Below are 24867 nucleotides of genomic sequence, written 5' to 3'. Positions count from 1 at the left end.
GAGTTTTATTTTGTGATGTTGATGACGATGATGACGACCTGGAAATACCCATTGTGAGAATAGGGGATGATGTGCATAGTGAGAATCAAAATTGTGTATATGCATTTGAATGAAACGTGATGTACCGTCGATGGAAAGTTTATATGAAGGTCGTTAAAGGCGCCAGTGGCATGTAGATGAGCACTTATATTAAAAATTCCTTCCAATGCTAATTATAGCCTACTTCAATCCCCCAGCCAGCAGGAGGCTCTGGCCTGTCATATACCCAGTTTTACATAGCATCGTGACCACATTTGCTGTCTCTTCAGGTGTGCCTAGTCTCTGTAGCGGAATGCCAGCTGCGACTTCGGGAATTGCGGCAGCGTTGGGGATCATGCCCGTGTCGCCAATCATCGCAGGAGCAACGTCATTGACGCTGATGTTAAACTCGGCTAGACGAGTTGAGAGGTTCTTCATCATGCCTGTGAGGCCGCCTTTGGAAGCGGCGTAATCTATGACTCGGTTAAAATGTAGTCGGTGTGAAAAGGAGAGGCTAACTCACGACATCCATTAATACCTCCACCTTGCGCAGCAATTGAGGACATGAAAATAATGCGTCCCCAGCGCTGGCTCTTCATGTGCTCCACAACACCCTTGGCCAGTATAAATGATGCACGGAGATTGACATTGAGCGTATAGTCAAACTCTTCAAGTTCGATCTCCCAGATGTTGGGGAATCGCTTGCCATAGCCGGCGTTGGAGACGAGAATATCTGGCCGTTGGCCATGCTCCTTGTCGATCTGCTGGAACATGGCTTCGATCTGATCGGCAGATCCGACATCAACCTTGTGAATTGATATACGGAGGTTGCTCTCGGAATACTTTGACTGTATGTCTGCGACAATCGTGTTCATTGCATCAAGGTTGGTTGCGTATGTCAGGGCGAGGTGGGTTCCATGTTGAGCGAGCTGGCGCGCACAGGCTGCACCAATTCTAACAGTTAAATGACAATGTTAGCAAGCTTGTTCCTGTAGCTCGATTGATCATGCGGGGCTGGAGATTGTAAATTGGTCTCAACTCACCCTCCAGATGCGCCGGTGATTAGGGCTAGACGCCCGCGGATCTCGTTGAGTGACATTGTACAGAAGAAATATTTGAGAAGTAGCTGTGTCAATAAGTGAGAGCCAAGATCGAATGATGTGGTTCGGTTACCCCCCGCGATGGTCGGGGTGTTCTCCGAGAGGAGCTCCGTAGCCCCGCATCATTTGCCGTAGCGCCCGGCGGCTTTTGGTCACCATCTTGACCAGCGCCTAAAACAGAAGATTACTACTCATATCGCCCAGCCAGGCAGATTGCTGCCAAACTTGTGGCCTTTCTTGTCCAGGCTGGTAAGGATCGGTCGAATTCTGGAAAGCGTCCAGACCTAGCAGGCCACCCGATATCGGGTCTCCAGACACGTAATCACCCACAGCTTCCAGGTCCAGCCAGGAAAAGTCGTTGGCCGGGCTAAAATCCATGTAGGTATCAGAGACGGGGTTTGGTAGAGCTGTTTGCATGAAGTCGCTGTTCTGCTGGGTATTTGTGGCTGCTGTTGAAATTGACGGCTTTGTCTTCCACAGAAGCTCCAGCAGGTGAGAGTAGCGGGCTCCGATGTCATCGGGGCCAGCACTAGCTTGTTTGAGGACCTCTGTAGTTCGAGCGACAAGCCCTTGGACCTTGGCTTCCTCGGAAGGAACCATCATTCCGAAAGAACGAGCCTGAAGGGGGTTAGCAAATTGCTTCAGATCTAGGTATCGATGGACCTACCTTGTATAGAAAGACAGCAGAGTAGATGCCATATCTAGAACTTGATCAGCGAAAGTTCATATAATAAGCCCGAGAGAAGACTCACAGATAGAAGCGGAGTGGCATGAAATGTAAATGTCTCTCAGGATCTACCGAATCCACGAGAATGGTCAAATAGGCCTTGGCTGCATCAACCGACTCATAGATGAAACGAGAATCTTGCATCGAAGCCACATTCTTGAAAGTCGACCGAAGTTCTTCCCGATGTGAGTTTGCACCAGTCTTCGGCTTGGCCAAGGACTGGGAAATCGCTGCCTGAAATGCGAATGCAGTCGTATATAGCCGCAAATATTCGTATGACAACTGTAATGTTGCCTTCATAGGAGCTGAGCCTATATATGGTCAGATTGAAAGCGTCAACACTTATGGAATGGGTATCATACAGTCCAGAGGTCCCCAAAGAGACTTCCATCGCAGAATAGCAAGTCGAAAATCATCAACATATTTCACATAGTCTCCCATCAGCATCATTTGATTGCTGGTGCGCATCCCAGAATATAAAACTTCGTGCACATTCCCGTACAGCTGTGTCAGATCCAACATAGCCTGGAAAATCTTGGAGTAATCCTCATCGCCCTCTTTTGCTGGCTGTAGCGATGGAAAATCCTGGCTAACAAGGCCAGTCATCGGACCTGGACCACGCGACCAGAAAGCACGGCCAATGCGCACAGAGATCAATCGATCAGAGACATAGCAGCTAGCCCAGGCTAATCTTCGACGAGACTCGGTCTCTTGATCTCCATATGGATCCCCACGGAAGGACGTTCGATCCAATCCAATAAAATAACCCGAGCGCAATGCGAGTCCAACATGCATCCACGCAGCTCTGTCCTCTTCTCCGCGACCCACGCGCTCGACGCGAGGTCGCAGCCCTTGTGGTTCCCACTCGGCTAGTAAGAGAAGAGACTCGACTGCTTCGACATCACAGTCTGCGCCAGCGGCAATACCCGAGATCAACTCATGCATGTATTTTGAACAGTATTCATGAATCTCGGGTCGGTCGACAAGATCTTTAGAGGCAATTGTAAGCACAGCAGTGAGTAGGTATTTCTCATTGTTGGCGAAGTCGTCAAGTGCAGTGCGCTCAAAATATCTCCGTGGAACTAATGGAAGGTACGGGTGGAAATTCTCTGCATAACGAGTAACAAGCTGCCAAACAGTCCCAGGATCTAAAGACCGTGACTGAACCAACCGATAAGCTCTGATACCAGTGTTCGGAGCATTGAAATCGGATACAACGCCGTTGCGCAGGCCATTGAATGCGGAGAAGCTACCGGACTCCGACCGTGCACGGTGGCCGTGCACTTCAGGAGCCGGGGCGCTATGGGTGGCGATACCTGTCAGACATTGCCAGGCATCAGATGGGTTACGCGGAACAGATCCTATTGAAGCATCATCGTCTTCCACAACCGCGGAGCTTGAAGCCGGGGGGGTTGGGAGGCATGAAGACGACCGGTCCGGGATAAGTTACCGATACAGTAGATGCAGATGGCGCACGGCGCACATCCGAATTCGCAGGACTGAAGATTCCCTCCGGTTCCTTACTCGGCGATGGATTGGCCGCTGGGGTGAAATTTTTGATTTTGTTCTTGCGAATGCGGCGTCCGCCTCGGTTGGAACCACCGAGGACGCATTCGCGATGCTCGCGCACACAGCGTTGGCACGGCGGCTTGCCAGGATTTCCATTGGTATCCCTATGCGCGAGATTAGCGGGATTACACAGGTGCAGATCCGGGGAAGGGCGTACAGGTCACATCGCGACTTGCGTTGACGGCAATGTAAACATGCCCGAGAGACGCGCTTGACGACATCGGCCCGCTTAGAGGGCGCATCAGATGGAGATTCCATCTCTCGCCGCTAGGATTTCTGCGACATGGTTACCCCGGGTAGATGAGGAACACAAATGCCGATTTGACCCACTGACAGTAGGAAGCTCGAGGTCCTCGGAGCTCTTACTAAGGTTTCAAAATGTGGGGAAGCCAATCTTCGGTCTACACAATCCTGTCTCTATACTGTGCCCTTTCAAATGCGTTGTTATTTTGATTCCAGCTACATCGCCATTCGTGGGCTGAAAGATTGTTCTCGGTTGACATTTTCCGGAGATAATTCCGTTATATCGCGGTATCCCCCGATCAAGATGGTCAATGGCCGTCGGCGACTGAATCGGCAACGGAAATAGCCGATTACACCGCCCCGCGCGTGGGGTAAAACACCGTCATCGAGAGCTACTATTTGGGGTTGATTACCCCTCCGTTGTTTTTGCTTCTCTACACATCACACAATGGCAACTGGTTTATCTCTCTTTTCTCTTAGCGGGCGCACTGCCCTCATCACCGGTGGCACTCGCGGCATTGGCCAGGCTATGGCCTTTGCCCTGGCGGAGGCTGGGGCCGATATCATTCTGGTGCAAAGAGACGCCTCCAATACGGCTACGAAGGAGGAAATTGAGAGCCGAATTGGTCGCAAAGTACACATTCACGTCGCGGAGCTGTCTGATCGTAAGGCCGTTAAGAATATCGTCCCGGCAGTGACAAGCCAAGGATTCAAGCCCGATATTCTCTTGAACTGCGCCGGTATCCAAAGGCGACACCCGAGTCACCAGTTCCCAGATGAGGACTGGGATGAGGTGAGTCACTTATAGAGCTTTCTTGTGGATTTTAAAACATAGCACTAATCGAAACTTCCGAATTCAGGTCATCGAAGTCAATCTCTCTTCAGTCTTCGTCCTCTGTCGTGAATTTGGCGCATATTTGCTTTCTCGGGACGTATCCGAGTTTCCATCCGGCCATCGCGGAAATATCATCAATGTCGCATCCCTCCTTACCTTCCAGGGTGGCATCACTGTCCCTGCCTATGCGGCTTCCAAGGGTGGTATCGGCCAGCTGACCAAGGCTCTTTCCAATGAGTGGGTGTCCAAGGGTATCAACGTCAATGCCATTGCGCCCGGCTACATTGACACCGACATGAATGTTGCGCTGATCAACGATTCCAACCGCAATGCCGGTATCATGGCTCGTATTCCCGCCGGTCGGTGGGCAAACCGGAGGACTTCAAGGGTGTGGTGATTTTCTTGGCCAGTGGCTCCAGCAGCTACGTTTCGGGAGAATTGATTACCGTCGACGGTGGCTGGATGGGCCGGTAAGCCCGGAATCTTATGATTGATGTCTGTATATAGAATACTACGCAGGACTAGAACATGATGCAGCGGCGCTCCGAGATACCCGCTAGCCTTGAAGGAAAATTCCGGAGCTTTTCGAGTCATAGAAAGAATCCATCCATCTTGGCGTTCAACCTAATATGAAACAAAAGAGACCCTCCTACATTGCCATATCTAGGTAGCCAAGATAGGCGAAGATACCCGAATAGGTTGGTGACAAGCCACTCATTAGGTAATTCTTGAACAGCCCATCCGCATCCTGTTCGCTTCCGGGGCATTTCACGCGGAGATGCCGATGTTCGTGGCGGGAGTCGTTCGAAGCTGTAGCTGTGGATCACCTGTCAATTGCGGGCCTTGGAAACTAGGCGCCAATCTCCCAGGTTCGCTTCAAGATTTGAAACAATCCATTCATCATGCGCTGCTGCCCATGATGGTGCTTCGATAGAGCACTCAGCACAAAGAGATTATGGAATATACAACAGTATGCGAATCGACTCAGATATCAACATTTCTTTCAATCTCGCGTCGCGCCACAGGACTGACACCCACTAAGCTACAGAGATGGTGGTTTCTGATTGACAACTCTGAAACCCTTCCGCCAAGCCATCGTTTGAGGCACTGGCCACAAGTGGGTTCAAGCTCCAGGCCATGAGTCCCTGGACACACTCTATGCTCCACGAGTCGTAGTCAAGGGCGTCACGCCGGTCGCAGATCTGCAGGGATCACAGCCCCAAACTCCACCACTCCTGCATCCTGGCATCGGGACAGTGCGCATGCTGGAAACACCAATGACCCCCTGGTCCGAGGAGCCCTACCGATAGGCTGCTGTCAGCTCTGCTAGCGTCGGTGCGCAGCGAGGAAATGAAGTTCAAGGCCGGTAGTGGCTGCAGTGTAGAGCGGCCTCGGATGTGTGCTGTCGAATGGCTCCATCGGGAGGATTCTTTTTTCCTCTTATTTGTGCCCCTGTCCTAGGAGTCCTAGGAGTCTTGGGTGTTCGTCTCAGGCAATTTTCTTTCTTTATCCGTCTCAATCGGCTGGTTCTTCGATTGCCTGTTCCATCTATAATTCTCCTGCACAGCGTTGAACGCTTACAGTTTCTTCCTTTTGTGACTACATCGATTCCTAGATTCTTTGTCTTTCCATATTTGTCTGTTCCAATATCTGCCTCCGCAAAGGAAACAAGACCGCAGAAAACGTGGGCGGCCCCTCTCTCCCCCCTTGTTGCATTCCACGGCCCTGGACGATGCCTTTGGAGTGGGAAGCAACGAGGAATCTGCTCTGACGATCTGCTAACTTCTTCCTAGACTTCAACAACCATCTGTTGAGACCGAAATTTGCAGGTTTCTAGCAACTGAGCTGCAATATCGACTCTAATTCAATATATCGCGCCAAGGCTGTCAACACCTGAAACTGTTGGTCGAGCGATAGACAGAGACTACAATGGGCCTCTGAGAGACAACTATTCTTTGTGTCCGCTTGTGTGAAGCTTCCGCTCAGCCCCTTGGTACTGGATCATTGTTCTCACCTGTGATCTCATACTATCTGCCTCAACGTCACTACCGTTGATCTTCGCATTCCCTTTCGACTCCCCATCAACGAGATATCGGTCACACAACTACATAGGAGACTCAGGGTCTGATTTCTCGTTACTAGCTCGCCAGAAAAATCTCTCTGGAATAGCCGGCTACTCCTCGCACGGGTTGAAGACCGTCCGAAGTTTCAAGGCTGACGTTCAGTGGATTCTAGCCCCTCGACAGGCGTCAGGGGCAGACCAATGGCTGCGCCCTCTCCGCAACTTGCGGCACGATCCTATGGAATCAATGCGACCTACATCTATGAGTACTCTCGGGGACTGGGAGGTGTTGATGTGCCTCGCGATGTGATCATCACCCGAATCATCTATTTCTCGGTCATCATTCTGGCATTCGTTTTGTTCTGTAGCCGAATCGCCCTGATCAGCCATTCCTACCTTCGTGAGATCACCGCTTTGTCAGCTAGCAAGAGAGAACAGAACTTTTGGAGCCTAGAACAATCTTCATGGTGGCCATTCGCCAAGAAGCAGATCATCTATGCACCCCTGGGGAAGAAAAGGCACAACCGAGAAGTCCAGCTCTCCTCTGCAATCGGCATGGGGACCTTGCCTTCTCGATTCCAGACCATATTGATAAGCTTCTACCTGGCAAGTCAGGTGGTTTACTGTCTGTACCTCGATTATGGTGTTAATGAGAAAGCTGCGCTGGTCGCAGAGCTCCGTGGGCGCTCGGGGACGCTAGCGGTCCTGAATATGGTACCACTGTTCCTCTTGGCAACCCGTAACAATCCTCTCATCGCTATTCTGCACATCAGCTTTGATACTTACAACCTGATCCATCGCTGGCTGGGTCGCATCGTCGTGCTTGAAGCCATCACTCACACAGCTGCTTGGGCAGTGAACGCCTGCGACGAACAAAATCTCACCGCCACGCTCGTACGCATCAGAGACACCCCATTCTTCGCCTGGGGAATGGTCGGAACTGGGGCGATGATCTTCCTCGTCTTACACTCTCCTTCGCCTATTCGCCATGCGTTCTATGAGACATTCCTTCATCTTCACCAGCTTGCCGCATTATTGGCCTTCATCGGTGTATACGCTCACCTGAGTCTGGATAGTCTTCCTCAGCGGAGCTGGGCCCATGCCATCGCGGTAATCTGGCTCACGGAGCGCTGTATACGCCTCCTCCGACTCGCGCACCTGAACCTCTCATCCCGCAATGGTAGCACAAAGATGACTGTCCAGGCCCTTCCCGGCGAAGCATGCCGAGTGACTTTCCACCTCCCAAAGCGCGTGAACATCTCACCCGGCTGCCATGTCTTTGCCTATATTCCTTGCGTATCATGGTGGATGTCACACCCCTTCTCAATAGCTTGGTTCGAACCCGGCACAAATGCCAAAGCCGTCACACCCTCAGCCCTTGAGAAACAATCATTCGAAACGGACACCTACTTCGATCCACCTACCCAAACGACAAAAGTCTCTCTCATCATCAGTGCCCGCCAAGGCATGACCCGCCGCCTATACGATCTCGCCCGCAGCAAACCAGACCAAATCCTCCGCGCTCCGGGGTACATCGAAGGTCCCTACGGCAGCCACCCAGTTAGCATGCCCAGCTACGGGACAGCCGTGCTCTTCTCCGCCGGTGCAGGCATTACGCACCACCTGCTATACACGCGCGACCTCCTCGAACGCGCCTCGACATCACGCGCTGCCACCCGACGCATCTATCTCATCTGGTCTGTTCGTTCAACTGATCACCTCGCCTGGGTCAGCCAGTGGATGGACCAGATCTTGCGCATGCCCTGCCGTCGCGACATCCTTGTCGTCAAACTATTCGTATCGAAACCACGACGCCCTGCAGATATCATCTCCCCGTCTGCGACGGTGCAAATGCTATCGGGTCGGTGTCGTCCCGATGTCGTGCTCGATGAGATTCTTCCTAAACGCGTGGGTGCGACTGTGGTTTCTGTCTGTGGACCTGGAGCGTTCGCGGATGAAGTGCGGGCTGCGACAAGAGATAGAATTGGGAAAGGGGCTGTGGTTGATTTCACGGAGGAGGCCTTTACATGGTAGAATCTGTTTCTTTAGAAATTTCTTGATTGTTGAGTTCCATGGTCGTTCCTGCGCTGGCGTCGGTGGAGTTTGTTTGTTTGTTTCTATTATCTCTTTCATCAGTGGGTTCTTGAATGGTTACCTTGATTTGGCCTGGTTAAAGCTGTTTTCAGGAATAGATGTGAACAATCTGGCAAGGGCCACTACTTTTTGCCGGGTCCGGTCGAATCGCAATTTTTGATCAATCAAAGGTATACTTCACTGACTGTAGTAATCTCGGCAAGCTGAGTATGGGCAGAATTCTTGACATCAAGTACATTTTTAATACGTTACTCGCAGAGCTCCGCAACAAGATACTGAATACGAGCTCTTGAGCTGTAACAACGCCTTGGTATACATTGCATTGAGTCATCTCCTGGCTTTGAGCTTTTCTTCAAAAAGAATCAGGCCTAACATCGTCTACTTTCCTGTTGAATGCTTGTAGGGCTATGGACAACTCAAATGTTCTCAGGCTTGAAGATGATGCCTCTGCTATGAACGGGGTGGATTTATCGGAAAGTGGAAGCCTTGGCATCTGTCACAACTTGAAAATACCGGAGCATCTGACTAGAAGTTCAAATGATCATAGGTGCAGGACGCACTGGAATTGCTTTATTACCGATGTACATTTCTAAGACTGATGTCCAAAAGACTTCCGATATATAAGCCGATGAGAAAGGGGAACAAACACCCAATTTATCCTCATGCGCGAGAAAACAAATATGCACCTGGGCAAGCAAAAGCATCTAGCAGGTATGAAAGGAAATTATTTAACATGAAAGAGTATATGCAAGATCTTACCCATTAGTATTGGGAGTAAAATTGAGAGAAAAGAGAAAAGATCAGTGAGAATCAGGAGCTCTTGGTCTTGTTGCGGTTGCCCTTGGGCACACGAGCCAGCCAGTAGATGAAAACAGCAAGGAAGATGTTGGCAATGATGAACGCCCACATGATGCCGAAGTTGCGCCAGGCGTCCTTGTAGTAACTCGAGACGGCGGCAAGGAAAGTGTCGGTGTCAGAGATGCTACAGAAAGAGCACTCGGTGGTGGAAAGTTCGGTTTCGTCCTGGAGTTTTCCTCCAAAGCTCTGGATGTAAGGAGCCATATACTCCCCGCACGTCTGACCGGACGGGGGCGAGAAGTGGAGCCACTCGACATCTCCGCAGACAACCTCCGTTCCAGACACACCAGTGGATAACATCGCAGACACAAGATACGTGAATGGCGAGACGCGGTACATGAAGATCCAGAAGCCGGGCATCTTGTCCGGGGTCGCGAGGACACCACAGAAGATAAGGCAGAGAGAAAAGAGCAAGTTGGCCAGGTTTCCACCAGTCTCGGCAAGCTCAATACCGGCGATCATCATGTGAGCGAAGGTCGAGGTGAAGAGAAGGAAGGCCCAAATGAGGAGGAACATCAACGCGCCACGCTCGTGTAAGGTTTCGCTGGTAGTGTTGCGGTACAGGCCGATGGGGTAATACCAGCAGACGTAGATCAAAACAGCCATCAGTGTGTTCCAAGGCAGCTCGACGAGGATATTAGCGGTCATAAAAGCTTGCCACGAGTAGGTCTTTGAGGGACGCTCGCGGACTTCGTACAGAGAACGCTGGGTAACGAAGTGAGGCATAATCTGTTGAACCAGGTTACCGAAGATGGTCATCAGCATGAAGATACTGAACATCTGGTTCTGGAGACCCTGTAGACTGTTCGGAGAGTGGAAGAAGGAGAAACCAATGTAAATAGCGGACAATATGCAGAGAGCGGCCTTGGAGTAAATGTAGACGGGAGTACGCCAGTACTGACTGAAAACGCGGATCAGGCACTCGTAGAGCTGAACAGTGAAGGGAGCAGCGAATTCCTTGAAATTGGCAGGATCGTTGGACGATTCATCCATGGGCTTCTGGGAAAGGGTGGTCTTCAGTTCAGCCAAATGTTCGTGCACCTTGACACGCTCAGGACTATCCCGCCACACGGCAGGCCAATCAATGTCACTGTGAGATCCGGGGCGGCACCAATTACTTCAAGCATCCACTCAGCAGGATTGGCTTCCAGGGGCAGCTTGGGTGCGCCATTTCTCTCAAAGTAGCTGGAAAGGATGGAAGACTTCTCGCCGATGTCACCAAAGTAGACCGTTCTGCCGCCCTTGGCAAGGAAGAGAAGGCGATCAAACCGCTGGAACAACATAGCAGAGGGCTGGTGAATAGTGCAAAGAATGGCTTGTCCATGGGCGGTCAGGGTATCAATGAGATCGAGAATAGACCATGAGGTTTGACTGTCAAGACCGGAGGTGGGCTCATCAAGGAAGAGAAGCAGTTGGGGCTTAGCCGCGAGCTCGACACCGATGGTGAGACGCTTGCGCTGCTCAACATTGAGACCTTCACCGGGAACACCAACGATAGCATCAGCATATCCTTCCATTCCCAGAAGCTTGATGACTTCTTCGACGTAGTCCAGTTTTTCTTGGCGGCTGACATGCGCGGGCTGGCGGAGGATGGCACTGAAACGCAGAGCCTCACGGACGGTAGTAGTGTAGAGATGAAGATCCTGCTGTTGGACGTAACCGGTCTTCCTTTGGAAGGACTGATCACGCATACGGCCATCGACAAGCATCTCGCCAGAAACAACACCCATAGTGACACGAGTAGCCAGTACATCAAGCAGAGTCGTCTTACCAGCACCAGACACACCCATCAGGGCAGTACAAGTACCGGGTTTGACCCAACCGTCGACGTGATCCAAGATGCGGCGTTCCTCGCTCTTGATCTTGATATCGTAGCAAACGTCCTGCCAGTGGAAGATAGCAGTCTGTCTCTGAATCTTGGCAGAAACTTCCTTGGGCGACTCATTGGTCTTCTCAGAAGAGGACACGACCTGAGCTCCCTCAACATCATCGGACTCGGTGCGCTTGGGAGAGTAACCACGACGGAAGAGCAAAACCTCACCCTTGGACTTGGACTCGGAAATGTACTCAGTGCCGATCAAGTAGGTAGCCATGAAGAAGATCATAAAAGCGAACATAATGCCCAGGTTACGCCACTTGTGGCTGTTGTAGTACTGGAAGCTCTCGCGAAGGTAGTTGTCGCCCATCACAATAGTTGAGCCAGCCTGAGCACCCTTGGTAGAGCAGACCTGGTGGGCCAAGTCGGCGGTCGGGTAGGAAGGAACGAAGCTGGAACAGGTAAAGTTTCGGTTGTGGAACTCGTTGACCATGAGAGACTCGAAACCGTATGCGATGGGATCGATGTAATTCATCCAGCGAGACCAACCCAGCATGTCAGTGGGCGGGATAGTGAAACCAGTGTAAATGACCAAACCCAAAATCAAGATGGCGGCTGGCACCAGAGCCTGGGAGAGGGTTCGAGAATACGACGCGATAGAGCGGAAGATCATGGACATGGTCAAGGTGGTCACGAACGAAAATAGAAGGAAGGTGAAGAAAGCACCAGGAGTTCGGCGAAGATTGGTCATGAAATAAAGGGTCACGTTGAACGTTACGGCGTTGAGAAGCTTGTATGGCATGTCGCAAAGCATCGACGCTACAGCTTCGGTGAACGGATGATACATGGCATATCGGGCTTGTTTTTCGACAATAGGACGTTGCGCATAGAGAGTCAGAATCTCCAGGGCGCTGGAGAAAGCGTTAAGCAGGACGGCGAAGAAAAGAAGGGCACCGCGCGAATAGAAACTTTCAGTTGTATCCTGTAAGTTGAAAAAGACGGAACCGATGATGAGGGCCATAATGAAGTTTCCGATAAGCTGAGACAAGGTCAAGCTTGCATCGCCCTTCAGGCGCTGGAAGCCACGATTCATGCAAAGATTGATTTGCTCAATGACAGACAGTGTGTAGGGAGATCGAACGCGCGTGCCTTTGGACTGCATAGCCTTGCGTGATTCAATGAACTTCTGCAGCGACTCTCCGCCAATAGGGTAAGCCTGATCGTATTCATCAATCTCTCTACGAAGCTGCTTGTACGCATCGCTGTTCCTCCAGGCGGCGGCGAACTCATCAGGGGTACGAGGAGCGCGGCTCTCGAAGCCGGGCTTCACAATACGTTCAGCAGGACTTGTGAGGGAGGTCAGGAAATCGGCGGTGGTCTGGCGCTCGGGGCAAACGAAGCCCATGTTGGTGAAGAAGCCCTTGGCGTCCTCTGTGCGGCCGAAATAGATCTGGCGACCCTCGTAGAGCACAGTCACCTTATCGAAGACATCGTAAGCACTCTGGGAGGCCTGATAGATAGCGACTGCACAGGTGGTGCCAGAGTACTTGGCCATCAAGTTCAGGGTCTTGCAGAACTCGAGAGCGTTGGCACTGTCCAGACCACGGGTGGAGTTATCCCAGCACTGCAGAGGGCTACCGCAAAGGGTGGCCTCGGCAATACTGACACGCTTGCGCTCACCACCCGAGACACCACGCACGAAATCGTTACCGACACGGCTGTTGATGGTGTGCGAGAGACCCAGCATAGCCATGACGACATCGCGCATGTGTGTGGCGTATTGCTCACGAGAAACTCCGGGCAAGCGGTTTCGAGGAGCACGAGCCAGAGCCGCGAACTTCAGGGTATCTCCTACCGTTAGCTGGGGGAAGTGGACATCAGTTTCAGCGGTATAGATAGCCTCGCCACGGAACTGGTTGGTCATTTTCTTGTCGGAAATACCCTGGTAGTTCATGTAAGACTTGTCGTCCTTGTAAATACCGTTCATATCACCAGCAAGAGTTTTCAAAAAGGTCGAACAACCGGAACCGGGACGGCCCAGAACGACAAGCATCTCGCCGCTCTTGACCAAGCCGTCGAAATCACGCAGAATCTGAATTTTCTGCTTTCCAGTGCCGGTGACTAGGCGAGCTAGAGCTCCAATCTGCAAGACCGAGTTGAACACATCCTTTTGGTAATCCGTGGGGCTGCCAAATCCATGCACGTTTAAGTCACGGAAAGCGACGCCAGCTTGGCGCTCGGGGTATCGTTCTGGGTCGCGAGACTTGACAGCAAGCAGGTTCTTCATCCAATTGCGCGCCTTAAAATTTGGGCTGGCGGGGTTGAGGGTCGATTCCTCTTTTGTTTCGAGAAAGGTGTTCTCCGCCTCCCCCCAGCGAGTAGACTCCCGGGTCAACTTACGGGCGAGGCTGGTGACCTCAGCCTCGATCATCTCCTCATCAATCTCGCCGGTCTTTTCAAACGAGGTTTCCTCGGTGCTGACACTGCCTGCGGCGTCGTGGTGACGGACCTCGTTCGAGACCGCCGTAGACTCATAGCTTGTCCCGGCAACATTAGGGTTGATAGTCCCTAGGAGCGACATGATGGGCACACTCCGGACTGATTAGAAGTTGGGGCGTATAAATCTGTATAAAGTGGGGTCGCAAGCCCAGTGATAGACGAGTTATAGGATGACCATCCACTGAGACGTGTTGTCGATAAGAAATGGATTAAGAGCGAATGGTGGGATATTAGGGAGAGTATTAGGCGTATAGGGGAGGAGAATATAAAAGAGTGACGGAAGTTTACTAGAGAAAAGATAAATAAAAGGAAAAAATTCAGGAGAAGTTTGTTCGGAAGCGGGAGCGTTACAGGGACCGGGAGGATCAAGTTTTCGCCTCCGACGGTGATAAACAACCGGGGCCGCGGAGCTGCCTAAACTCTAGAATCCGGAGAGTAGGGGTACGGTTAGCTAGAATCTTCGAGCCAAGAGTACGTATAACTATATCGAGTCTAGCTTCATCTAATGTTGTCCTAAGCGACGTCCCACTGACCAGGCATGCAGTAGACTTGTAGCGTGGGACACCCACACCGGGACTATATGCATGGCACGGAGACACGTGGAGTCACGTTTCAAGTGCACTCGGGAAGACCCATTCCGAGACTCCTTTTTACCGTGGCCTCGGGAGTGTGGAGTTCCGATCCGTGCTGACACATGGATACGCACGTCCGTTTTGTCCGTTTCGAGGTAAGGTTGTGCATGTTTCGTCCGTCTTCATCGAGTTTGTGCCAGGTCTGACGAGTCTACTTAAGAAGGAATCTGGTCTCGAGGTAGGTCATAGCTGTAGCCGAAACTGATAGGCCCTTGCATAGTGAAGCGGGGTTTCTCTTTGAGTTTCGCTCGCACGAGTCAACTTTGATTGGATTTCATGCACTATCCTAGACTATCATGACTCTTCTTCGTCAACCTCTTCTATCGGTTCCACTAATAGATTTCCTCCCCGACCGATCTTGTCACGGATCAATCCGCCTTCTTCCACCCCAAACACAGCTCGGGGCATTGGTGACACTAAAGAAAAGCCGTACGTATGCTCAAAATTCTCGGGCTCAACAACATTCGTGGGCCGAGCCTCATCTTGAAGCACCTCGTAACATTCCACCACCGCGTAGAGTTCCTCAATGTCAGCCTCTGGCGCAAACCGCCGCATGATACGCTCGCCAGATGGCAAGCGCACGCTTACGCGCACGGCATCCTTGACATCGGTCCCTGGCTCCGCGCTGATGGACTGTGCGCGCCAGAGCTTCCACTGTGCCAAATCCCGTTCTCTCTTTTCTGCAGCCGCTTGACGCTCGGCCGCTTCTTGCTCTTCTCTCTGTCGGGCGGCCTCCGCTTCCCGGCGTTGGCGAGCCCGTTCCCGGTCGATCGCCAGCGATCGCTCGTACGCCGAGTCCTGTTGTTCACGCAAGCTGCGAGACGCCTGCTGCTCGGCACGTGTGGCGCGGATGCGCTCCAATGGCTCTTGGTTCGTCGAGATGGCTGTGCGAAGTCGGTTTACAAATTCAGATGGCGCAGTATTGCCTGCGATGCGGCCCACGACCGACATGGCAGTCGATGAGACATTTGGTGTGTGAACAGTCAATGCGACAAATGGGAATTTTGTGCATCGTAGCGAATTGGCCACTTGATATGCCTCGGAGTCTCGGACATTGCCGCCCCACACAAGAAGGTTGTTTTGCGGGTCATTGATGAACTCCACGACCTCCGGTGCCAGTAGAGTATCCTGCACCCAGCCATTCGTTTCATCATGCTCGGGCGATGTGAGAACCACCAACAAGAACTTCAAGTCCCGGTGAGCTTTCTCCAAGGCCATGTTGTATCCGTTCTCTAAGAATGGCACCGAGTGTGTTCCATACTCCTCCTCAAATTCGCGGATGAAACGAGCCGCTGTATCTTTCGGACCGAGTGATCGACGACCCGTAGTATTTCTTCGTGCGCCTTGAAGAGCGGGATTCGCTGTAGCGTTGAAAAGCCGCGGGAGGAAAAGGAAAAGCGTCCCGAAGAGACGAAATGAGCTGCAGAGTAGTCGGTAGACGAGATTAAAGGGGGTGAACAGAAGAGCCAAGATGAAGGGAGGGCGATAGACAGGGTGGTCTTCGGATTGAGTATCGACTCGCGGGGCCAGGTCTGCGGACCGTGCAACAGGCGTCAATTGCGCCGTCAGGTCATCGGACATCAAGTTCTGGGTTCGACGAGTCGGTCGAGGTGGAGAGGAATGCATTGCCTCTCGGGCCTCTTCAACCGGGTCGGGTCCCTCGCCATCAAAAAATTTGGCGATAGCTATCTATGCGGGGATGAGCAAGCTACCTCGGAGCTCGGAGAAGAGCACTTACCTGGACGTTCCATTGTGACCGACGCAGTAGCGGGATGGCCTCTGGTAGATCCTGACCTGTAACAGATGTATATGTATCCAATGCCGTTCTCTCACTAGGAGAGAGCTGATCGAGGTCGAGCTCAGCAGCGGACATGGTGGGTAGGTGAGGAGACAACGCTGTCGGAGCACTTGAAAGGACATGTATACTGCCGGGTCACCGCCTTCCCTGCATACGACCGGACCACGCTTATCGTCCAGAGCTTGGGACAGGATTCTACGTAACTACAGAAGCTGAATATAGATATGTATTTAAACGTCGGTAATGACTGAGTATGTCTGTTGGCACATTTTCAGCCCTTGGTTTGAAAAGATGGCCTGTTCAGCCCTGGAGGGGCCTTCGGCATATTACATCATCCGGGGGGATTGTCACGATAAGGCAAGGTACTCCCGGGACCTGCTATCAATGAAGGGAGGGATCTATCAATACTATTAGCCTAGTGATGCGGTGGTATCCGTAATGTACCTGCTGTAGGTGAGATACTTGGGTCATGTGCATTGAACAACAGCCTCCCAAGGATGGATAGAGAGTAAGATTCCATCTGATGGAATAATAGAGAGTCTATATATATATATTGAGGACAACATGCGCCGATGGAGATGATCAGGTCCGAATGTTCCAAGCTTTTAGATTTGAAGGTGTCAATTCCACGAGACATGTTCTATTCAGAGCACTGAAGGCGAAAAAAACACCAGCATTGACCTGGGTAAGTATAGAATGTCCGGGTTCCATATTCTCAAATGATAACGGTGCCAGGCTATCGCTTGACCGCCTGGCCCGTGCGCGGCCCCTTGGGTCGAGTTCGCCCGCGTCCTCCTATTCCATCCGTTCTCTGCTCGATCTGCTTTTGGTGGACATCTGGTGCCGGCATTGGGCCTCCTATTCTTACATGCATGGTGTTTGCCCGAGATATTGATATACTTCCGATCCCCGTCGATTCCTTCATTGGTCCGCCCTTCCATCAACGCGCCGAGTGTATAGGTGTCTCGCAGGAATGCGGCTTCCTCTCGATCACCTCAATCGCATCGTCCTCGGTCCCGTTTCAATGGAGATCCTCCTGCGCTGATCTGTCACGTCCCGGTATTAGCCATCCACCATGGCCTCGTCCGCGAAACCTCCACTCGACGATTCCCGTCGCACGACTGGATCGCCGAAAATGAAGACACGAGGTGAGTGTGTCACGATGAGCTCGCGCCGGGAATAGACCTCGATAGACGAAGTAGACGAAAGTGTCAGAAATGGGTAACGATCCGCGAACATCGCTTACTGGAGATATTGGAACAGAGAACGCAAAAGATACATTATGTCGCAATGTAACCATCTATGGCCGATGCCGCTACGAAGATAAAGGTAACGACACTAAAGCTAGGGTATCTTTCTTGCTCAGTCTGACCGGAGGTCCTCTATCTAGGTTGTGCTTTTAATCATGACCCCCATAAGCTTAACACTGCAAATCAGTCCGATAGGTAAGGCGTACTGTTTATCTTCCAAAAGACATGCACAGGACATGCTAACGAATGTATGCAGCAACAAGAAACGCTTCAACGTGGACTCGCCCAGCTTTACCCCATCTCTTCTCTCTGGAAACGGCAACGGCCCAAAAAAATCCAATCCTATCTCCCCAAAAGCTGCAAATGCAGCTCCGTTCCAACCCCGACCTACGGCGTCGCGTATGTCCATCGAATCGAACTCGGAGTAATGTATGCTGACAGGTCAAGGCTCCAACACAAGTACCCCAACAATGAGGCAGGAACCAGGAACCCCCGACTGGACGTTGGCTGAAGTGCAGGAATTTGTGCCTGGCGGTTTTGAAGGTGCTCACGTGGTAAGCTGCTCCTTCCGTTATGTCGCTACCTGAGTTGCGACCGGGATTTCGCCAAATTCCAAACACGGGGCTCTGCTTGCTCAGTTACGAAATGCCGGTATCTTTGCGCTGGCGCTCCAGTCGGAGCCTGAGTGCGCTGGCAGATGATTTCGATCCCGTCCCCGAACAAAGCACATCGAAACCCCGCAGCTCCAGCCTGGACTTGATCGCTGCTAACTGCTACTGCCAGGGACCTATTCAGGGTAATGGAAATGGTGCTATTGCTGCTGCTGCTGGCTTTGATCCTTTTGTCACCTCTGCTCCCATGTCTGCAGCTGGCCCCGTTGCAGGTAATCCGTACGCCCACGACGGGGCTGCCGCAATGGGTGGAGCTTTCTTCGCAAGCCAGACTGGCTTCCAACAACCTGTATGATTCCCATGTGAATGTGACAGGAAATGACTAACAATCTGCGCAGGTCCAGTATCATCTTTATGCGCCAATTGGCCCTCACAATCAGAATACTCTGGGCTACCAGCGCAACGTTCACGACCTCTTTCTCCCTAATGACTTCCGCGAGGAACTGCAGAAGAAGGCTGCAGCTACCTTGCAAACCCTACCTAGTACATTGATCAGATACCCAAAGCTCATCTGAAATTGATCTGACTTCTCCCAGACACAACACTTCCCGCCCAGGTCGACTATTTCCACTCTTTAGTCCCGCTGGACCTTAGCCACCAAAAGAATGCAGCAACATTCGGCTATCCGAGCTGGGTTTATAAAGCTCAGTCGAGCAAGGACGGAAACTTTTACGCCCTCCGAAGGCTTGAAGGTACGAGAGCTTATCATACCTACCAAGCAACATCATCTAACTCGCGCAGGGTTCCGTTTGACCAACGAGAAGGCCATCCGATCCGTCCAGGCTTGGAAGCGCGTGTGCAGTGGAAGTGTGGTCACCGTCCATGACGCCTTTACAAGCCGAAGCTTCCAGGATAGTTCGCTCATTTTCGTCACCGACTACCATCCTCTTTCCAAAACGCTGGCTGAGCAGCATTTGGGTGCTGGGAACCGCTTCCAGGGCACTCGGCACAACACCCACATTCCTGAGCAGGTTATTTGGGGCTACATGACTCAGATTGCCAATGCGTTAAAGGCCATTCACACCAATGGCCTTGCGGCAAGAGTGCTGGAGCCCAGTAAAGTATTGTTGACCGGCAAGAATCGAATCCGTCTCAACGCTTGTTCGATATTGGACGTCGTTCAGTTTGATTCTCAGCGGACCGTTGCGGATCTCCAGCGGCAGGATCTTGTCAACTTCGGGCAATTGATCGTCGCTTTGGGGGCCAACTCTCCCACCGTGATGCACAACCCTACTAAAGCTATGGAACATTTCACTCGTGCCTATAGCCCTCAGATGAAGAACTCTGTCTTCTGGCTACTCAACGGTCTTCAGAAAGATGCGGAGCGAACCATCGACATCTTTATTACGGGTATCTCGTCGCAGTTGATGTCAACTTTTGATTCAGCACTTCACCTTGACGATCAGCTCACGTCTGATCTTAGCCGTGAGCTTGAGAACGGCCGCCTCGTGCGTCTCATGACCAAATTGAACCTTGTCAATGAGCGACCTGAATACGAGCATGACCGACAATGGTCTGAGAGCGGGGAGCGATACTTTTTGAAGATTTTCCGGGACTACGTCTTCCACCAGGTGGACCCCCAGGGCGAGCCAGTGGTTGATCTCGGACACATCCTCGCATGTCTGAACAAGCTCGATGCCGGTTCTGACGAAAAAGTCACCCTGGTCAGCCGTGACGAGCAGAGCTGTTTCATCGTTAGCTTCAAGGAAGTCAAGAAGGCTCTCGAGTCCTCCTTCCAGGCACTGATGAAGCCGACAAGAAGAATGCACTAAGTTGATATGATAGCATTGGTCTACGGCTATGACTACGATGGCTCTTGGGTACCGTTATTGTTATACCTCCAGGATTCATATATAAACAGGCGCGCAATGGATCCGGTCTTCCCCTTTGCTTTCATCAGCAAGGTCCTTAAGTCTGCGTAATCTCGTTATTATTTCTCTTTGCCAGGCACGGCAACACCCGCAATATCTCATGGAAATACAGAAGATAAAGAATGAAGAAACTCAAATCTCAACCTGGCACACAAGTAGACCACGGGAAACATCTCACTATCACAGATCCATGCGCGCCGACTTTTCTCCAACACAGCCTCCCAGCTGCTGCTTTAACCACTCCAACCCAATTCTGTCCACTCCATCATCCCGTCTCATCTTCCCTCCAACCTTCTTCGATGGAAGCAACACTTCGTTCAATACATGCAGCACCCCATCCTTTGCCACCAGATCCAATCCGACAACCCGAACAAACCCATTCACCCTAACCTCAACCCTAGGCCCTCTCGTCGCCACATCAACATTCAAAGTATGACCCTTCAACATCGTCGGCAATCCCACATGGACTGAAGCACTCGAATCATTCCCTCCAAATTCGAGCACATTTCCCTTCGCGTACAGCGCATCCGAGTACATGGTCTGATTCAGCACGATATGATACTGTAGCAAAGACCGCAGACACTGCTCACCCTGTGGAGAGAACAAGAAGGCATTTGCGAGAGGTCCAAGGCGCTCGAATGCCGCGTTTGTAGGGGCAAATGTTGTTCCGCCGGCGCGATTGTCTTTCCAGAAGTACTTGGTGAGTTTTGTGCGTTCGAGACCGTGAGCGAAAGTGCTGAAGTGGGCCGGGAGAAGATCGATAATGGCACTTGTGTTTGGAGGTGGTAAAAGAGGGTTGTTGATGTGGTGGATGATACCATTGTTAGCGAGCTGGACTCGTTAATGAATTTGCTTCTCTGCAGGCATCTGGGACTTGACACACAATATCGCCTGCTACAATACGGCTGAGGCCGTTCAGCACCAGGGCGTTCCGGCGTTTATTCACTACCACGCGCTGTGGCATGTTTTCGCCTAAATAGGACTCGTTCAGTGCGGTTCGCAGTGTCTGGTGGCGTCGAAGCTTGTCTGTTTTGAAGAGACCAGAGATGACATGGTAGTGCTCGATCTGTTTCAGCAGATGGGTCGGAGGCTCTTCGTGAAGCAGTCGCTCCAGGGCTCTGTTTGTTGGCGCGAATAGAGTGTGTTTTGCTGCAGTGCTGTTGAGCACGCTGACCAGGTCGTCATTGTTTTCTATGAGGCTCGCAAGTCGTGAGGTTTTCGCGCTCTCATTGATCAGCTCCCAGATGGTGTGGTCTTCTGAACAGAATACCTCGGGCGGACATGCTCGACGATCATCCTCGGGCAAGAGCCGGGCATATCCTAGCCTTGGATGTCTAGAATAGCCAGGTCGGAGTCTTGTTTCTGGACCTGCTTGACAGCGAAAGTCCGGTCTCTCGTCGTCCCCATCATCCTCATCTTCCTCCTCATCATCCTCATCCTCCTCATCCTCCTCATCCTCATCATCCTCATCATCCTCATCATCCTCATCATCCTCATCATCCTCATCATCCTCATCATCCTCATCATCCTCATCATCGTCTTTCCTATTGTTGCCTCCACCACCTTCATCGTCGTCAGTGCCATCACTCCCAGGGTTCCTCTCCTTTGGAACCCTGACAGCACCATCCAAGCTAAGATCACTTCCCAGCAGACTCAACAATAGATCAGCGGCAGAGTCATGTCTGTCCCGAGTCATAGCCGAAACCATTTCCCACCATGTCTCGATATCTGGCTCAACATGCTGGCTACCTACACCAGTGGAGAAGGACTGAGAGTGTTCATGCTCCTGGAGACCTGGGAAAGCCTTTGAAAGGGCCGCAAGAATCTCTTGATCTGGAAGAACCAGAGCAGAGCATAAGGAAGCTACCACTGATAGTAACACGTAGGCACGCATTTTGTGATAGATGGTCTAAGATTGCTGATTTCTAACAGAAATCTGCAGAAATCAACATCATTAAAAGTATTTCCCCAACTTCCGACTTCCTGGCAGGGTCGCACTGCATCCTTGTTCAACGGTAGGGATGAGACAGTGCACAACTCTACTGGTGCGGACATTGGGTACTTGGATCATCTGCAACCTCGCACAGAAAAAGCAATCAAGGAAGAGCAATTGGCGGACAAAATAGAAAGCCAATCATCTTTCTTTCCGGGCATTTCATGCGCATCACGATCTCATCTTGCCCATTTTGCCACTCAGCGAGGAAGGAAACCAGCAGGTCCGACTGTATGAGATGCAACATGTGATGTATGAGACTATGCTACTTCACATGCCCTAAAACCGTGAAATTCGGGTCGTTCATCGCAACTCTTCAAGGTGTCATTATTGGAAACTTTGGAAAATTTGGAAAGTCAAGAGATTTTCAATTCGTGTCATAGTTTCATAGTCAAATTCGTACGGCCATCGTGTGCACTTATCCCATCCTGAGTCCTCTTTAATAATTCAACTCCATGCTTAATCCAGATCCGGCACAGGCAGTCCGTTCACGATCTTCACCTTCCGACCAAGAGCATCAAGGGCAATCTTGGAGTTCTTTGCGCGTAACTCGCTCGTCTCGGCCTCGGAAACGAGTACGAAGTCATAGGTGAGCAGCGCATGGCCCTCGGGGACATTATACTTCTTGGCGATCTCAGGTCCAGCCTTGCCAATGTCGACGGTGAGAGAATCCTTGACGCCGAAGACGGCATCGGAGGTTTCATAGGGATCATTGCGGAGGTACAGAGCACTAGTGTCGCGTTAGTACAACACATCCAATTTTATACATTGTCTCTGGGAACAAGGGGGGAAAAAAAGAAAAAGAAAAGAACCACATACGTGATCAAGTGGTCATAACCCTCCTTCTGGAACATAAAGTGCATATGGGATGGGCGGAAGGGATGACGATGCAGTTTCTTCAGCAGCTTGCCCACGGGTCCGTCGTGAGGGATCGGGTATGGGACGGGCGTAATAGCATGGAACCAAAAGACACCATCCTTATCCGAGCGCATAATGCAGCGCCCATCGGGTCCCTCGCGTCCGGCATACTGCACATCGTAGTGGCCCGTCGAGTCGGTCTCCCAGATATCGATCTTGACACCCTCGATGGGCTTACCTTGGGTATCACGGAGGTTGCAAACGACCAGCAGGGGCTCGCCCTTGGGGTCGTGAGACATGGATTCGCCCGCCGGCATCTCCTCGGCGTCGTGGGTGTGGAAGGGACCCAGTACCGTACCCTCGGTGGAGCCCGGGGGCTTTGGGTGGTCAATTGAATCGACGAGGATCGAGAGACCCAAGACATCGGAGAGAAGAATGAACTCCTGACGCACATCGGTGCAGATTTGGCCGACTTCGGTCAGGAAGCGGAGACCAGTCATCCATTCGTCGCTGCTGAGGCGGGTTTCGCGGGCGAAGTCGTGGAGGTGTGTGACGAGGCGCTCGAGGATGTATTTCATGCGCTGATCTTCGCAGAGGGAATTGATCGTGATCACATTCTCGGTGATGTTGTCGACCGTGAGGTCTTTCATCGGCGGGATCTTGACTTGGGAGGGATCCATTGCGACGGGAGCTGGTTTATGGAGTCTGGAGTAACGAGAGGAAGAAAGATCTGGGGTAGGCGTTTATATTCATAGACCGGATTTACGCTCTGTCGGTAGTTCCGGCGGGGGTCATCCAGGGTGGTCTTTGACTTGAAAGTTCGGATTTAGAAGCTCGAGCTTCACCCCCGCAATAAACTTGGCCCCCGCTCACTCAGCGTAGCGGAATTAACTGGCACCGGGATTCCCCCCATTTCCGCCGTACTTCTTCCATACCTTCATTTTCTTTCCTTCTCCCTCTCTATGTCCAATGTGAGTGTAATTGAGGCGAAACCAGGGATAAGCCTTGGCTCTAACAAGCGTTAGCCTCAGCATCTGACCGGTGGAAGAGAATATAGCCGGCCTTCTCCACGTTCCGCGTGAAGCCTTATTCCTGCCTTAGTCACATTGGTCATCATGCTCTAAGCGGTCTGGTGGGGCAACGCTTGATGTATATCCGCAGAGCTCTCGGCAGGCAATTTTGACTTCTGCCGATTCCATGGCTTTGCGATTCTAACATGCATTTGCGGGGGGATCCGGGGTAGATGGGAACTACGCGTTCCACTTCGTGCCTGTGTTCAACGTACGACAATGTAAATATCCATAAGAAAGATAGAATAGACCTTAGGGTCCTTTCCGGCCTATGAGATAATCTGGAAGAGTATATTCCTTAATTTTGGGTCAAGCCGAGGTCGAGGCATTAAGAACAAAGGAACCCTCAACTCTCCCTGGTGAATCTCCCTGATTTTTTCATCACCATGTTCACAATGTGACTAGCGCGAAAATTTCCAAAGCTAAACTTGGTCCCAGAGAAGCGTGAGGCCTTTGTGTACCGCGATGATTAGCGTTCAACTGAGCCCCAGGAAATGGAGCTTTCAATGACCCACTAGCTGAGAATAGACGGAAGGAAGAAACCATTGGTGCTAAGCCACAGGCCTGTCCTCTTAAGTAAAGTAGGGTGGAGGAGAAAGCGGTCAAAGAAGCACTGAGTTATAGCATTGGCCAAGGCGCTAGTCACTGCAAGACTCTTGGAGTGTCCATGCATGTCCGAATTCTGGCCAGAGGTTCATGATGGTTCGCTTCTCGTGCGCCACACGGATATCCCCGACTTATTGTATCTATGTCTTTCCTCCGAACCAGGATATGAATTTGAGTTGGCACCACGTTCTTCGCGGTCTTGACGGTCTTGACGGTCTTGACGGTCTCAAGCAGCTGTGGCACCAAAGCCCCACCCCAGGTATTAATGATCGCCGTGTCCCGGCCTAGGAAGCTTCA

General features: G+C 51.6%; 8 protein-coding genes across 8 annotated transcripts; 3 read left to right on the top strand and 5 right to left on the bottom strand.

The window, feature by feature from the left end:
* Positions 1 to 219: 219 nt before the first annotated feature.
* On the bottom strand, positions 220 to 3672 carry N7477_002528 (uncharacterized protein; the record flags this gene model as incomplete). Its single annotated transcript, XM_056964191.1, has 10 exons — positions 220 to 491; positions 542 to 972; positions 1062 to 1144; positions 1192 to 1289; positions 1445 to 1736; positions 1786 to 1819; positions 1871 to 2156; positions 2208 to 3161; positions 3235 to 3518; positions 3572 to 3672. 10 exons carry the CDS (start codon positions 3670 to 3672, stop codon positions 220 to 222), a joined length of 2835 nt encoding a protein of 944 aa, XP_056824144.1.
* A 433-nt stretch (positions 3673 to 4105) lies between these two features.
* N7477_002527 (putative 2-deoxy-D-gluconate 3-dehydrogenase) lies at positions 4106 to 4966 on the top strand (the record flags this gene model as incomplete). The annotated part of the gene is made up of 3 exons (XM_056964190.1): positions 4106 to 4450; positions 4518 to 4855; positions 4903 to 4966. 3 exons carry the CDS (start codon positions 4106 to 4108, stop codon positions 4964 to 4966), a joined length of 747 nt encoding a protein of 248 aa, XP_056824143.1.
* A 1789-nt stretch (positions 4967 to 6755) lies between these two features.
* On the top strand, positions 6756 to 8588 carry N7477_002526 (ferric reductase family protein; the record flags this gene model as incomplete). The annotated part of the gene is made up of 1 exon (XM_056964189.1): positions 6756 to 8588. The coding sequence occupies one exon, from the start codon at positions 6756 to 6758 to the stop codon at positions 8586 to 8588; it is 1833 nt and encodes a 610-aa protein (XP_056824142.1).
* An 870-nt stretch (positions 8589 to 9458) lies between these two features.
* On the bottom strand, positions 9459 to 13903 carry N7477_002525 (pleiotropic drug resistance family ABC transporter; the record flags this gene model as incomplete). The annotated part of the gene is given in 2 exon segments (XM_056964188.1): positions 9459 to 10563; positions 10578 to 13903. The coding sequence occupies 2 exon segments, from the start codon at positions 13901 to 13903 to the stop codon at positions 9459 to 9461; spliced, it is 4431 nt and encodes a 1476-aa protein (XP_056824141.1).
* Positions 13904 to 14747: 844 nt separating this feature from the next.
* N7477_002524 (clathrin-mediated endocytosis regulator UBX3) lies at positions 14748 to 16326 on the bottom strand (the record flags this gene model as incomplete). The annotated part of the gene is made up of 2 exons (XM_056964187.1): positions 14748 to 16142; positions 16192 to 16326. The coding sequence occupies 2 exons, from the start codon at positions 16324 to 16326 to the stop codon at positions 14748 to 14750; spliced, it is 1530 nt and encodes a 509-aa protein (XP_056824140.1).
* Positions 16327 to 17326: 1000 nt separating this feature from the next.
* On the top strand, positions 17327 to 19944 carry N7477_002523 (PAN-complex poly(A)-binding subunit PAN3; the record flags this gene model as incomplete). The annotated part of the gene is made up of 9 exons (XM_056964186.1): positions 17327 to 17399; positions 17515 to 17600; positions 17689 to 17696; positions 17758 to 17900; positions 17949 to 18055; positions 18285 to 18461; positions 18511 to 18655; positions 18709 to 18864; positions 18914 to 19944. The coding sequence occupies 9 exons, from the start codon at positions 17327 to 17329 to the stop codon at positions 19942 to 19944; spliced, it is 1926 nt and encodes a 641-aa protein (XP_056824139.1).
* A 279-nt stretch (positions 19945 to 20223) lies between these two features.
* Positions 20224 to 21937, bottom strand: N7477_002522 (fasciclin domain-containing protein; the record flags this gene model as incomplete). Its single annotated transcript, XM_056964185.1, has 2 exons — positions 20224 to 20874; positions 20927 to 21937. 2 exons carry the CDS (start codon positions 21935 to 21937, stop codon positions 20224 to 20226), a joined length of 1662 nt encoding a protein of 553 aa, XP_056824138.1.
* A 558-nt stretch (positions 21938 to 22495) lies between these two features.
* N7477_002521 (intradiol ring-cleavage dioxygenase) lies at positions 22496 to 23574 on the bottom strand (the record flags this gene model as incomplete). The annotated part of the gene is made up of 2 exons (XM_056964184.1): positions 22496 to 22766; positions 22856 to 23574. 2 exons carry the CDS (start codon positions 23572 to 23574, stop codon positions 22496 to 22498), a joined length of 990 nt encoding a protein of 329 aa, XP_056824137.1.
* Between the last annotated feature and the right edge of the window lie 1293 nt (positions 23575 to 24867).

The sequence above is a fragment of the Penicillium maclennaniae genome (genome assembly GCF_028827695.1).
Source record: "Penicillium maclennaniae strain IBT 15551 chromosome Unknown utg000003l:1.0-5670915.0:1.0-5674809.0, whole genome shotgun sequence".
In the NCBI taxonomy this organism is placed as follows: Eukaryota; Fungi; Ascomycota; class Eurotiomycetes; order Eurotiales; family Aspergillaceae; genus Penicillium; species Penicillium maclennaniae.
The sequence above is the reverse complement of the archived record's forward strand: the minus strand, read 5'-3'. Positions and strand labels throughout refer to the sequence as shown.